The sequence below is a fragment of the Phoxinus phoxinus genome (genome assembly GCF_949152265.1).
Source record: "Phoxinus phoxinus genome assembly, chromosome: 4".
In the NCBI taxonomy this organism is placed as follows: Eukaryota; Metazoa; Chordata; class Actinopteri; order Cypriniformes; family Leuciscidae; genus Phoxinus; species Phoxinus phoxinus.
Genome location: NC_136879.1, coordinates 140001 through 154868, shown reverse-complemented (window position 1 = coordinate 154868; position 14868 = coordinate 140001). Strand labels below are relative to the sequence as shown.

At 39.5% G+C, this 14868-nt stretch overlaps 1 protein-coding gene across 3 annotated transcripts in view; it reads right to left on the bottom strand.

Annotated features, from left to right (window-relative positions):
* LOC306996503 (DNA topoisomerase 2-alpha-like) overlaps positions 1–14868 on the bottom strand; it is a 202589-nt gene that overhangs the window by 126661 nt on the left and 61060 nt on the right. For all 3 annotated transcript variants that reach the window (XM_079609054.1, XM_079609056.1, XM_079609055.1), the window contains 2 exons: positions 13590–13657; positions 13372–13491 (listed from right to left, as the gene is read on the bottom strand). In XM_079609054.1, the coding sequence (XP_079465180.1) occupies positions 13372–13491; positions 13590–13657 (188 nt within the window). The remainder of the gene's footprint in view (positions 1–13371; positions 13492–13589; positions 13658–14868) is intronic.

The following is a 14868-nucleotide window of genomic DNA, read 5'->3' as shown; positions in this document are numbered from 1 at the left end:
CTTATTTGGCAGTTCCGCTGCAAATACTGTGACGTGATAGTTCAAAAAACGTCATAGATAACAGAAAAATCGGAACAGGTTGAAAAATATGACCAAAACAGAATATAAAGATATCAACGAAGCACCTGAAGAGAATAATTTCATCTTTTCTGTACTTCTAAACACTCCAAATATACAACAAAATGCATTTAAGGGCTAAAAAAAGTGCATTTAGCATGATATGTCCCCTTTAAGCCCATAATCACTGTACATATCTTTCAGGGTATCAACCCCACATTCAGCCCAGCATTTGGAAACAAAGGGTTTGTTACCCGTACAGAGATTACTATTATGCCAAATGGGGGTAGAATCACAGTATGAATCTGAAGCTCTCATGATCTTTTCTGCCAATATCCAGGGCCCGGTTTTTCAAAAGTAATCCACTAGGATTTTGGATAACGCATTGGATCAAATCTTGAAAATGGGTTTTTCAAAAGAAAAAACGGATTACATAATCGGATTAGATCACGTAATCCAATCTTGGTTTTGATCCGGATCAAACCTTTAGTTTGGGGTTTTCAGAACTTTTTTGTAGGATTTGGATCACTTTGATCCAAAAAATCTGGATTAAACTGATCCCATCAGAAGGGTGGATTCAGCGTGGATTTCATGCCCAAAATGTAATGAAAACTTTAAAAATGTATCAAATAATACTATATTTGGATCATGCAGTATCTTACAAGATATCCTATTTATTCATAAGGTTTTAATTTTATTTGTTCATCCGTCAGGCTACAGTGATTAGGTAGGCTTTAACGTATTCAGCCTTTCTGTATAGGCCAGCAAAGTAGAAAGAGTTTGGCCTCATAAAATAATCCCCCAAACAGCTGTCAAAATATACCAAAAACAATACATTTTATTGTCAAAAATAGTGTCTAACTATTGCATCCCTTGTTGCACATCCTGTTTGCTCGTTCTGGCAGAATGCAGGAGGTTGGTTAGGGTCTCCAAGGGGCTCAGGTGCATCATTGTCAGCACAGAGAGGGACATTGCGCTTAGCGATGTTGTGCAGGACAATACAGGCAAGGGTTGTGTCGCATGCTTTGGTTCCGCTCTCAGGTAGGCATGCAAAGCAACCTCTTAAGAACTCCATTAAGTCTTTTTTTTAATTCAATACATCTATATTTGAAACTTGTTATAAATATCCTCAATGTACAGTGTTTGTGTTGTAGGTCTCAGATAAGCGGACTGCTGGAAGAGGATGGGGTGTTTTTTTTTGTGTGTGTGTTTTCATTTCAAATAAAAATAAACTTATATTGACCCCACACTGGCTATTCTACTTGTTGCTCTTTACATATCTATAGTTCTACCTTGTGATTTCCTATCCTGTTTGAGCACTGGTTATCCCGATTTGGTGATCCTGAAAAGTTCCTATCCGGATCAGATTGATCCAATCCGATGTTGCTTTAAAAAACTGGCTCAAAAGTAAACTGGATTACGTGATCACGGATCGCAAAAAAAAGGATTACTAAATCCGGATCAATTTTATCCGGATTAAACCTTTTGAAAAACCGGGCCCAGGTGTTAATAGAATGACATATAATTGGACCAAACTTTTCCAAAACATTCTTAGGTATTCCAGTAAAAGGTAAATCCTGTAGCCGCAAAGGGTGAATACTATTAGTTTCTATGGCCCGCCATGGCACAGGGGAATCAACATCAATCCAAGTCCTAAGTGGTCTTATTTGGTATGCTAAGTAATAGGACCAAAAATCTGGCAGCAATAAGTCTCCATGAGGTTTTAGCCTGTGCATAGATTTGAGACAAATTCTAGGCCATAAGAATTTTGTTACTGCTGTACGAAGCTCTTTAAAGGTGCCCTAGAATGTGTTGAAATAATATTTTAATTATGTCCCTGATATCTACATAGAGGGTATGTGGCTTAAAAAGCCATTTAAAATGTCCAGAAAAGGTGTTACAGGTCAATTTCCAACCCTATAAATTGGCCCTAGAATGAATGGTCTGTTTTTACCTTATTTGGAAGGGTCATGAATAGTAATGAGGAGTTCTGCTCTGATTGGCTCTTTCACTGCGGGCTCATTACAAGAGCTCAGAGAGTCACAGCAAACAGGTCCGACGTGCAAATGGAGAGACTCGGTGTACAACCGTATATGTTTGAGCCGGTTTCAGACGACGATGCAGAGTTTGAGAAACAAGCGGTTGTTTGTAGAATGCAAATGAACGTTTCGGAGTGGTAAGTTTATTCATTATTTTCAGTACGAACTTAACAGTCACGTGTGTGCGTTTGTGTGTGTATGTGCGTTCGTTCGTTCGTTCGTGCGTGCGTGTGTGTGTGTCTGTGTGCGTGTGTGCTTCACCTGCGCAGCACAGTTCTGTGTAGCACCGTATCTCTGAAAGGGCTTGGCTTATGCAAATTTTGGAGGCGTACATCCCATCGGTTACGTCACAGTAGGTGTTATGTGGAGATTCGCCCGTTTTTCAGGGGTGTTTTTCAAAAACGAGATTTAAACAAGAAGGAGAAAACAATGGTGTTTGAAACTCACTGTATGTCATGTCCATGTACTTAACTATTGTTATTTAACTATGGCAAGTTAAATTCAATTTCACATTCTAGGGCACCTTTAAAGTAACCAATAGGAGGTGCCAGAGGTAAAGTTGAAAATAAAAAGCTCAGCCTCGGAAGTATATTCATCTTAATAGTGGCCATCCTACCATGAAGAGCCAAACAGAGTGGAGACAAACACAAGAGATTACTCAAAATCTTATCAAGAAGGGTCTGGTAGTTCCACTTAGAAATGTGAGATAATGAAGAAAAAACTAATCCCAAGATAATTAAACTGGTCGCTGACTGGAATCATGGGGGGTAAGGCCTGAATCTCTGATATAGCAGCTAAGTTAAGGGGCAAAAGTACTGATTTGCTCCAGTTAATTTTATAACCGGACAGTTTACCAAATGTATCAAACAATTTTAAGCATTCTTTAACCGAGTCTGTGATATTTGATAGATACAAAAGAATGTCGTCAGCATCAGTGATGGGCAGTAACGCGTTAGAAGTAACGCGTTACTGTAATCCCATTACTTTTTTCAAGTAACGAGTAAAGTAAGGGATTACAATTGCAAAAACAGTAATTAGATTACTGTTACTTTCCCGTAAGGAGGCTGCGTTACTGCGTTACTGTGATTTTGTTTCGTTAGACTGTCTCGTGAGTCGTGGCTTAATTTGAGCCGGAACACGCCCGACGTTGGATACGGAACCTTTTTTATTGGATCTGGCACCTCCTATGTCACTATGGAAAATTAATCGCCTAAATAAAATAAAAAAAATACTATTTGTGTAGCCTAGTGTTCAATGTTGTTATCGATAGAGCTGCGCGAATGGGGTATTATTTATTTCATCCGCAACCGCATCACAAAACTCATCATCCGTAAATGCTGATGCGAGCCGCGAGAAAGCCTTTGTCTGTTCTAGAAAGGATGCAGCAAAGATATTTAATGCTAATGTATCATGAGACATCGGCCTACGCTGAGTTTCATTCATTTATGAGGTGCGCGCTCTAGTTAACAATGAAAGTGAAAGTGAACGCGGCGCGCCGGCTCCTCCATGTCACGGTTATTGTCTGCTATATTTGCCTTGTATTTGTTAAATACATGCAAATGGTTGATGAAACATTTATTAAAATAAGATACAAAAATAATTGAATTTATTCAAAACGAAATTCACTTTAAAGAAAGGCTTTTAACAATGTAATGCAAGTGAACGCGGCGCGCTACCGCCTCAATGTCACGGTTATTATATTGTCTGCTATATTTGCTTTTTATTTATTAAATACATGCAATTGGTTGATGCAATATTTATTAAAATTAAGATACAATTTATACAAAACGAAATTCACTTTAAAGAAAGGCTTTCTACGTCTGAGAGACTTTCATTTTAATTATTTTATTGCTGTATTTTATTTGAATCTATTCGAATAGATGATTTTACAAAAAAATATTTGCATTTTATATGCTGGAATATGCAGAAATATAAGTTAACAGAAGAAGGACTTTGTGTATTTCGTTAAAATATGGTGGACTCTGCAGAAATTGGTTAAAAGTTCAACATTTTTCTTCAAGTATGAGACAGTTGCATTTAATTAAATTTTTTGGTTGATGCAATGTGCATAAAGTTAAAATATTGAAACTAATTAAACAAGTTTTAAAAAAGAGAATGTTTAATTTGATTCAATTTTAGATGGTGGAATATGCAGAAAGAATATAATTAGGCTGAAAGGTCTGCTTTTATAGCGTATTCAGGTCGTGCATCATGTTTTTGAAGTAAAGTAACTAGTAAAGTAACTAGTAAAGTAACTAATTACTTTTGAAAATAAGTAATCAGTAAAGTAACTGGATTACTTTCTTGGAGAAGTAATCAGTAATCAGTAACTAATTACTATTTCCAAGTAACTTGACCAACACTGGTCAGCATAGAATGAAATCTTATGAGAAGTATTCATACAGCTTATAGGGACTATTGCAGAGCATTGTCTAATCGCTTGGGCCAAAGGCTCTAATGATAAATTAAAACGCAAGGGTGATAGGGGACATCCTTGGCGAGTACCTCTGCCAAGACAGAAGGAGGGAGAAATATGAAGACCAGTAAGAACTCTGGCTGAACAATCAAAATAGATAGTTTTGACAGCTTGAACAAAAAAAGAACCAAACACAAAACACTCCAGGACTGACCACAAAAAATTCCACTCAATTCTGTCGAATGCTTTCTCTGCATCCAGAGAAAGGACTGCAGAGGAAGCTGTATAGGAGTCTGTTTGTTGAATAATATGAAGAAGCTTGCGTATATTGTCCGCAGCAAATCTCCCCCTTAGAAAACCTGACTGATCATATTTGATCAAGTCTCCTACACACTGGTCCAATCTTAAAGGGATAGTTCAGGATTTTAGACATGAATCTCTATAGCTTCCCCATAAGCAGTGTGGTGCATTGACCATGACTTACCCCCGACAGCGTCCTGTGAGCCGAGCTCCGGTCCAGTTTTGGTCAAGATGAAATTAGTCCGGCAAGTTTGCTGGGGTCACGGCAATAAAGCTTTTTTCTTCTCAAATCAATATGTGTTCAAAAGAGTGATATATTTGCAGCACAAAACCGCTGTCTATGGAGAGGTCAGACCTCGTAATGGCTTGGCACTATTTTCTTCCCCGTCATATCACTGCGCGCTGCCGCTACCTACAGCCAGCTGCGAGCTGCGCACGTGTCACTTTGTTTACAGCTCGTAAAGAGAACGATAACATGTCTGACTACAGCAGCGACGATGACAACATTGACTTCGACACACAGCCAAAAGGATATCTTTACGAACCTGAATACACAGATGACGAGTTACGCCAGATGGAGTTAGAAAGGACAGAAAGAGAGAGGATGGACAGAGAAGTTGAACAAGTTGAAGCTGGAGCTTGTACAAACTGATCGCTCTTGGTGAGTAGCTATGTTAGCTCGTTCGTGTAGCTGTTCTGAGCACGTAAACACTGCCGAACAACTGAAAAAGTGGTGTGCGCCTGCGCAGCTCGCAGCTGGCTGTAGGTAGCGGCAGCGCGCAGTGATATGACGGGGGAGAAAATAGTGCCAAGCCATTACGAGGTCTGACCTCTCCATAGACAACGTTTTAGTGACGCAAATATATCACTCTTTTGAACACATATTGATTTGAGAAGAAAACAGCTTTATTGCCGTGACCCCAGCAAACTTGCCGGACTAATTTCATCTTGACCAAAACTGGACCGGAGCTCGGCTCACAGGACGCTGTCGGGGGTAAGCCATGGTCAATGCACCACACTGCTTATGGGGAAGCTATAGAGATTCATGTCTAAAATCCTGAACTATCCCTTTAAGGCCAAGACTTTTGCCAACAGCTTTGAATCTGTGGATAGAAGGCTAATTGGCCTATAGCTAGAGCACTCAAGAGAATCCTTCCCTTTCTTCAAAAGCAAAGTTATTAAAGCTGTGTTTTGGTCCCTGTGCAGAGCACTTTTTTCTAAAGCAAAATTAAAAGAATTAAGTATCAAGGGAGCCACTATGTCCCATAATGCCTTCAATAACTCAGGGGGAATCCCATCTCATGGAGTCCAGGGCAGATTTCAGTTCTTCAATTGTCAAAGGGCTGTCCAATATATCGCGCTGAGAATAATTTAATTTGGGAAGATTTAAAAGCTTAAGGAATAAAACAAAATTTGCTGGGTCAGTGCTGGATTCTGAAGTGTACAAATGTTGATAATAGGATTCAAATACTTTATTTACATCCTTAGGTTGAGTATATACTGAACCCTCATGCCTAATAGCACATATGCTGGCCTTAGATTCACCATCCTTCAACCTCAAAGCCAAAAGCTTAGAGGGGCGTTCTCCATTGAAATAATAAGTCTAGTGCGGTGTATGAAAAATTCAGCTCTATGCAAATATATAGATTTTAATTCTGATTTAAGGACGTTTACTTCTTTGGCTTTGATCTCAGAAAATGTACCTTTTAATTCCTTCTCTAGTATATCAATTTGTTTTTCTAATTCGATTTTATGGCTCTCTCTACACTTTTTACTGAAGGATGAAAAACTTATACACTTACCCCTAATAAAACATTTAGTGGTTTCCCATAATACTTGATGGTTAGAAGCTGAATCCCTGTTAATCTGTACAAATTCCTTCAAAGAGCCACAAATGTACAGTCCTGTAACAAGGAAATATTAAATCTCCAGCGATTGTGTCTGGAGCCCAATGATACAGAGGTTAAAGTAGTAATTATTGGGGAATGATCAGATAAAAGAAGTGGCAGAATATCAACTTTATTAATATAAGGAATTAGAGAGGGAGACATAAGTAAATAGTCAATCCTTGTATAGCTCTTGTGACGAGCTGAAAAGAATGTATAATCCCTGGAACCATCATTTTGTAAACGCCAGACATCACATATATTAGAACATTGGTTCTCAAAGTGCGGCCCGCATTTCTGGCGGCCCGCGATAACATCTGATAACATTTGTAAAACTGTTAAAACTGTACATTGCTTTGAAAAAATATTTTTTCGTTTAGTGGTGTTTAGCGGCATCTATAGGCATAAGCGGTAATTACGACCGATCGCACTTGACCTCTCACTCCCAGAAGGCATCAACGGAACGGTTGTCTGTAACGTTAGATGGATATGATGGAGCGAGAGCCAGGGCGGGAGCCTGGAGCGCTCGTCATGTTAGCGAGGAGAAAAGGCAGTTTCAAGATAAATGGACAAACGATTACTTTGTCGAACCTCACGGGTCAGATAAAGTCGTTTGCCTGATCTGCAAGAAGGTAATTGCAACAGAGGAACATCAGAGGAATCGTGGCCAACCGAAAAGAGCACCACAAATCCCATTGCAATTCAAATCCCATTGCAATTTAAAAGGGTATGTTGACCAAGTAATCAATATTCAGTGTGATTTAATGACAAGCTTATTAATAGCCTCGTTTCCATTACCTTAATTTTTTTATCTAATTTCTGATCATACATAAAATAATAATACATTATTCGCAACTACTTTTATTTATGTGAACTCATAATAACAATAAAACGTTGTGCTTTTGTCAAATAAAATACAACAATGTTTAAAAAAGTGTCAAAAAGTCATAAACAAAAATCTGAAAATTCGTCGATATTTACTTTTTTTGCGCAACAGTTGGTGTTTCAAATTAAAATTTTGGTGTTCAAAAAGACGTTTTGAGAAGTGTTTCGTTTCAAAAAGACAACAACCGTTCATTTTTCAATTACGGATTAAAATAGATAGATAGGCTAATAATAGGGCAAAACATTTGCGCAAATCTATGGAACCGCGACTGACTGCACCCACACACCGGACGCGAATAGCGCGTCAGGCGCGAGTCATTTCAATGTTAAGTCAATGCAAAGACGCGCGTATGACAGGCAATGATATGATGATATGCATGATGATGATGACTTGTTTGGTAAGCTTCTATTTTAAAAGTTTCTCTCTCTCTCTCTGTCTGTCTCTCTCTCTCTCTCTCTCTCTCTCTCTCTCTCTCTCTGTCTGTCTGTCTGTCTCTCTGTCTGTCTCTCTGCGCTCTCTCTCTGCGCTCTCTCTCTCTCTGCGCTCTCTCTCTCTCTGCGCTCTCTCTCTCTCTGCGCTCTCTCTCTCTCTGCGCTCTCTCTCTCTCTGCGCTCTCTCTCTCTCGTACTTGAAATGGACTGCACACAGGACTGTTATATCCAAAATTTGTCTGTTGAGGGTAGAGAACACTAGGGATTTTGTTTGAATTGCAATTTTTCTCAAGATTTTCACAAGTTTTGCCAGGTTTAGCCTCAGTTATAAATTAAAATGTGTTTATTGCAGTAAATTTAAACTGTAGATATGCAACCTGGTCATTAAAATTATTTCAAATGGGATTTTCTCTTCAGTTTTTCTTTCTTTTTCTCCCCCGCCCCTTTGGCGGCCCTCAGTTCAATGTTGGGTTCCTAAATTGGCCCTCACCTATCAAAACTTTGAGAACCCCTGTATTAGAATGTCGCAAAAATGAGTTAAAACATCCAGAAATCCTTGCATCAGCCTTAGAAGCATGAGATCTATCTAGCTGAGGATCCAACACAGCATTAAAATCGCCCCCTAACACCACGAGACAGTCCTCCAAACTCACAACTAAATGTAATAATTCTTGAAAAAATAAGGGATCACCCTCGTTGGGTGCATATACAGACACAAAAGCGTATTTAGTATTATTTAGAGAACCAACAACATAAGTGATTCGGCCTTCTTTATCCCCACCAGAACGTATAATTGAAAATTTTATTGAACACCTAGACAATATCAGCACCCCTTTAGATTTATTGACGGCCGAAGAGGAGGAAATCATTTTAAAGTATCTATTTTGAAAGCGATGCACGTCAGCTGACTTCAAGTGAGACTCTTGTATAAGGGCAAAAGAGACCTTTTTACATCTTAGATAATCTAAGCATTTGGTTTGCTTGATGGGGCTATTTAACCCATTAACGTTCCATGATAATATATTTATAGCCATAAGTTATTGAGTAACAGCAATATGGAGACCAACCAGAACAAGGCAGGAGGACCAAATATATAGTCCCCAGGAAAGATAGCGAGCGGCAATCAAAAGAATACGCAATATACATACCAATATTATGCATATAAATATATGCATAAAACAAATTAAATTTACGAGGGCAGACTCGGGCATGGAACAAAAAAAACACAAACAAGAACAGTAAAAGAACGGGCAGTAAGAAAAGAGTTAAAACACACTCTTCTACCTGCCCTTAACTTAACAGTCTTTGGATACGCGGCCAACTAGCAGTCCGGCTTGTCCGTCAACACCTGACCCGGTCATTTTCGGATGCAATAAAATCAATCCTGACAAGTGTCGTCTTTGGATTAAACTCTGTGGACGTCCTCACAGTCAGCTAAACCCCTCAAGGATCAACAAGCACACTTTTGTGTGCTATAAGGTAAAATTTGCTTTTAACCTTACTGTGAAGTTATACTTGTTAGACAGTTTTATGCTGTTTGTTTTAGCTAACTTTGTTATTCAAGATACTTTGTTATTCAAGATAACGTTACAAACACCTAACGTTAACGTTAGGTGTTTGTATCTTGAATAAAGTTAGCTAACATCCAGCCGCTAACGTTAGTCATAAAATCCTGACTTACGTGATATCTAAACTATCGCTAAGCTTGCTTGCTAGCACCTTGATTCTTCATTAATTAGGGTACACAGTTTTGACTTCGGTTTTGGGAAGGGAAAAAAAACGGACACCCCCTCCAATCTCTTTGGGAAACGCGTATCTGTGTTACAAATGCCTCAGGCACAACGTTTAACCATATTTCTGATAAAACTACGACGGTAATAGCCTGCCGAGACCAAAAATATGAGACGCCTGCATTAAAGTCAATGGAGCGCTGTGAAAAAGTGTCGGACCTCTGTCGGAGCTCGTTCTTGGCTGCGCTGTGATTGGTCAATCTACATTCTAGGGTGTGGCTTAGCCAAAGGCGAATTGAGGATGAACTTTTCAACCTCCGCCGGTGTCTCAAGAAGTGAGATCTTCCCTCGGTGAGTAACTTTCACTACCGCGGGATAGAGCAAAAAAGACGTAATTCCCAACTGAGTTAGCTTCTTCCTCGCCAATGCCATCGCTCTCCTCTTAGACGCAGTGTGAGTGCTGTAGTCTGGGAAGAAAAGCAGTGGAGATCCATTGTGAAGAATTTGTCCGGCAGCACGGGCTCCATTTAGGATCGCATTCCGATCTTGATACCGCAGCATCTTAAAGATGAACGTACGAGGGGTAGATTTCCCGTGCTCACCACTGTAGATACGGTGAGCTCTTTCAATCTCCAGTACCTTGCCAGCCAGAGAGGGAATCCATTTAGGAAGATTATTCTGTATAAATCGCAGAGGGTCATCTCATTCTACACCCTCTTTTAGTCCCACTAGACGAATATTGGACTGACGGCTTTTGTCTTCAACTCTCGCCAACTTTTCCTGAAGGGAGTCGACTGCTAGCTTAACCTCTACGTTGTCTTTTTTTGCATTACGAAGAGCTGCCTGCATGTTGTCAAAGTTATTTCTTATCAGCCGAACGTCCTCTTCCAGGACTCCAAGTCTATCCGCGATCGGGGCGAATTCTTCCTTAAACAGTTCCCTGACGAAGCTAAGGTGCCTCTTTAACTCTTCAGCAACAATGGCACGAAGTTCCCCCTCAGGAGCACAACTGAGGTCTTTAACTCGCTTTTTCTCCGAGGAAGCCAACGATAATTGACGTTTTGCCATCTTCATTTGTTGCACCGTTATCAAAGCGATCAAAACTAACCAGGCGTTGATAGTTTTACTGAGAATAAATAGATTAAGGATACCGAGTCAGGGAGCAGTCGAACTACACAGCCATTGCTACCGGTGGGTCACGTGATCTCCCTGATTATTTTTGTCATTTGTTTAACATTTATGACCTAAAAAAAAAGTCAAATATGAAATGTTTAGTTTAGCAACTTGCATCTTATTTCGCACTTGACCGTAAACTGAAGCGTCTAGTCGCTCTGTTAAAATTCGTGCTCAGCAGCTTCTGTGAACATAAAGCCCGCCTACTTTGATTTGATTGGTCATCTCAAATACTCTGACATTGATGAGCAGTGACAGACCAACGAGGCTCAGATGAACACACACACACAACCTGTCCTCTGTTACTGATGTGCGCTCTGCTCGGTGCCGCTACGGAATGAAGATAAAGAATGCACTGAATATGATTATAACAAGACTGAAGCGAACACAAATTTGTGTAGCCTACACTTAATCACAAATTTTTAGGGGGGGGGGCTAGGCAGAAGTTAAGCGGGGGGCTGAAGCCCCCCTAAAAAGCGCCTAGTGACGTCCCTGGTATATACATTCCATTGTTAATGGGAACTAGTGTTGTCACGGTACCAAAATTTCAGTATTCGGTACAATTTCGTTACCAAAGCATAATTTAGATTACATTTACATTAATTTAAGTGTTTATCACGGTTACAAAGATGGAAACTGTAGTATCAAAAACACTTAATAACACAATAATATTCCATTTGTTAGATAACATTAGATAAAATGACTTAACAATAAACAATAGTTCCCTTTCGAAAGGGAACTCCCACTGCGTCATAACGCTAGGGGAAACGCCTCAGCGTGACTGATGACTGAAAACACTGTATAAACACGACAATCGTATTGGCCGGTGTCAGCATTGACGTCATGCTCTCATGCTCTATCTAGCGCGTCCAGGAAGTATAAAAGGGGCGCCTAGAGAACATGTAATCCTCTTTTCGTCTTCAGGGACTGTTTTAATGACACGGTGAGTAAAACGAAACTATGGCAACACGGGAAGTGTGCTGACCCATGTGAGAGGTTTCTCACACCTGGTGACACTCATTACCTTTGCTTGCTTTGTCTAGGTGAGAGCATGCGCACTCTGTTCTCGAGGGGACAGAGTGCGTGGACTGTGAGCGATTCTCAATGAGAACACTCCGTTCTCGTCTGTCCTTTCTTCTTGAAGGAAGAGGGACAGTCATCTTTGCTCCACGGTTTGGGTCCCGCTCGTGCCGAGGCCGAGAGGAGACTCAGATCGTTGGGATCTCAGTGGGGTCTCGCTGACGAGTTTGAGAAGAGGAATGAATCTCTTAAGCCTATCGGCGGGTGATGAGAACGAACTGTTGGGTGGGCATGCGCACTATGATGCATCCTCTGGTCCAACAGACAGTGTTAATGTGTTTTTTGACTGATACTGTATATTGTATATCTTTTTGTGTTGTTGTTGTCTTCCTGCCCCGGGACTACAAATGAAAATTAGCATCTATGCTATAATCTGGCTCATTTACAGTCTGTACAGAAGTGTAAGATCATTCATTAATCTGCACTGTCCCGAATAAAAAAATAAAAATATATATGTAAAAAAATAAAAATTAGCCTAATCCAAAATATTTCCATATGTATACCGCATTAGCAGCACCGCCGGTCGCCATGTCTCAGTGTTTTTATGAAGAGGACACAACTGTGCACCTCTCGGACAGCGCATCAAGAACCGGATACTTCGGTACCACCAGTACTTAAGAAAAGCTAGTACCGTAAAGGTTTAATTTTTTTAGTACCAACTTAGGTTACCGACTTTTGACAACATTAATGGGAGCCATATGTTTCTCTGGTAATGCAGTTTTTTTGGGTAGTAGCATATAAAACCGAGCCTCTCTGTCAAGAGGATAGGGAGAGATGACAATGACAGATAAACCTTTGTTTGGTCCATTGTCACTCCCTCCTATATCTTACATATTATGGTAAAATAAATAAGAGATCTCTTGACAAAATAACAGGTGTCTGTTTTCGTGAAACTAAACAACAACAGGGGAAAAGCAAGATTTTTAAATCTACAATTATAAAGTAAGAGTTAAATAGAATATTCAAATGTGTAGTTAAACTATTGTACAAATGACCAACAACCAATTGGCATTCCAACCTTAATTCGAGGTTGTGATCAAATTGAGTCAGATAAAGGAAACATTCATTTGGCCAATTGGGTGGTCATTATGACAATAATTAATTCTACATTTACAATAAACTGCCAGGTGTCAGCTTTCAAATGAGATCATACTTTTGCTTTTAGTACAAAGGGTTCATGAACTGTATCTGTTTCAGTTTGGGTATGTCATTTCTGGGGATTTTTCAAAAGTGGGCTTGCAGCTTAACAGGTTAAGAAAATTATCTATGCTGATATTCAGTATTACCAAGTGCATGCCATTTTATTACTGAAACCAAGTATTTAACTTCAAAGAATTGCATTCATTCTCAAAAAAACATTAACATTTTAGTACCTGGTGCTTTCCTCTTCGAAGCTGCACTTGTCTTTTTTGCAGCAGCAGGTTTCCTAACGGCTCCTTCAGCCGATTTTTTCACAGGTTTAGGAGCTGGCTCTTGGCTGGTCTCAGAAAGAGCTAACAAGCACAGTGCACATTTAAACCATCTGCAGGTGATGTTGCAGATAAAGCTAAAGAAATGATCTGTGATGGGCAGAGAATTGTGTGGTACTTACAGCTGGACTTGCTGCTGGTTTCTACTTTCTCTGCCTTTGGTTTCCTGGCTTTCGCTGGGGCTTTTTTCCTGAAAGAATTAAGGAGAGTTTTAACCCCCTGAGGTCGGCAAACGCGCGGGCGCGTTTTGCTCGTTTTTTTTTTACATAGCAGCAAAATAGACCTAAAATACTCCGTCAGTTTTGGTCATACAGACTTAAGAAATATGAAAAAATAAGCTGTTAAATGTCTACTTTTTTATGTGTCCACTTACAATCGAAATAAAACATTGTGCTTTTGTAAAATAAAGAAAGTAAACAGGGAGTGCTTTCTGCCTCTCCGTCTCCGTGAACTTTTTTTCTGAAGCACTTCTCTAAACTCAAACAAAACTCAGCGAATACTATTCACTCAGACATGAGCTATATATCTCTGTAATCATTTAAGTGTGTAGTTTTAAATTATCTAATTCAAAACTAAAAGAAATATTCTCTGTTTATGTAATCTATATATAAAGAGCGAGAAATCAGCCGGTCTCATTATCGTTCTGGCATCTCATTACTCCGCTAATGTGACACGCCCATCGAGAGCGCGCGCTATTCAAACGCAGATAATCTGGAGCAACACATGCAAACCAGTCAACGCCCACAACAGCTGGAAAACACTCGCTGTGAGGAATAATAATATCGTGATAATCCTGGAAATTTTACCTCAAACGTGCTGGAGTAGCCGAACAACGGATCCAGCTGCAGATCATCAGTAAGTGCTTTGTTCTAATCGCGATATGAAATGGTGTCTGTAAACCGCAAAAGACTGTTTAAATTTGAATCACGTTTCTGTGTTTGAATGAATGAACGGCACATGCTGTTGTTTACTCCAGCTCGCGCGTTTCTGTGTTTGAATGAATGAACGGCACATGCGCGTGTTGTTGTTTAGCTACTACAGCTCGCGCGTGTCTGTGTGTGAATGAAACTATCTATATTGCCTTCTGAGATGAGTAAAAATCGACTGAATACGTTGAAATAAAATGTCTTTGGATAAGCAACATATTAAACTGCAAATTAACATTTATGCCCTAATATATATTAGCCTATAAAAGACAATATGTTACAGACGAAATATGAAAGACAACATTTCATTTTGGATAGATTATAATTTTTTTACTGCCACGTCAAAACCTAATTTACAAGGTGCAAACAAAATCTTAAAATATCAATATAAGCCTTGTCTTTAAATTATTTTTGTGTTTTATTAGTGACAAATTTGGGGAGAGGATAGCCTATCCAAAACTTTCTGAAAATACGA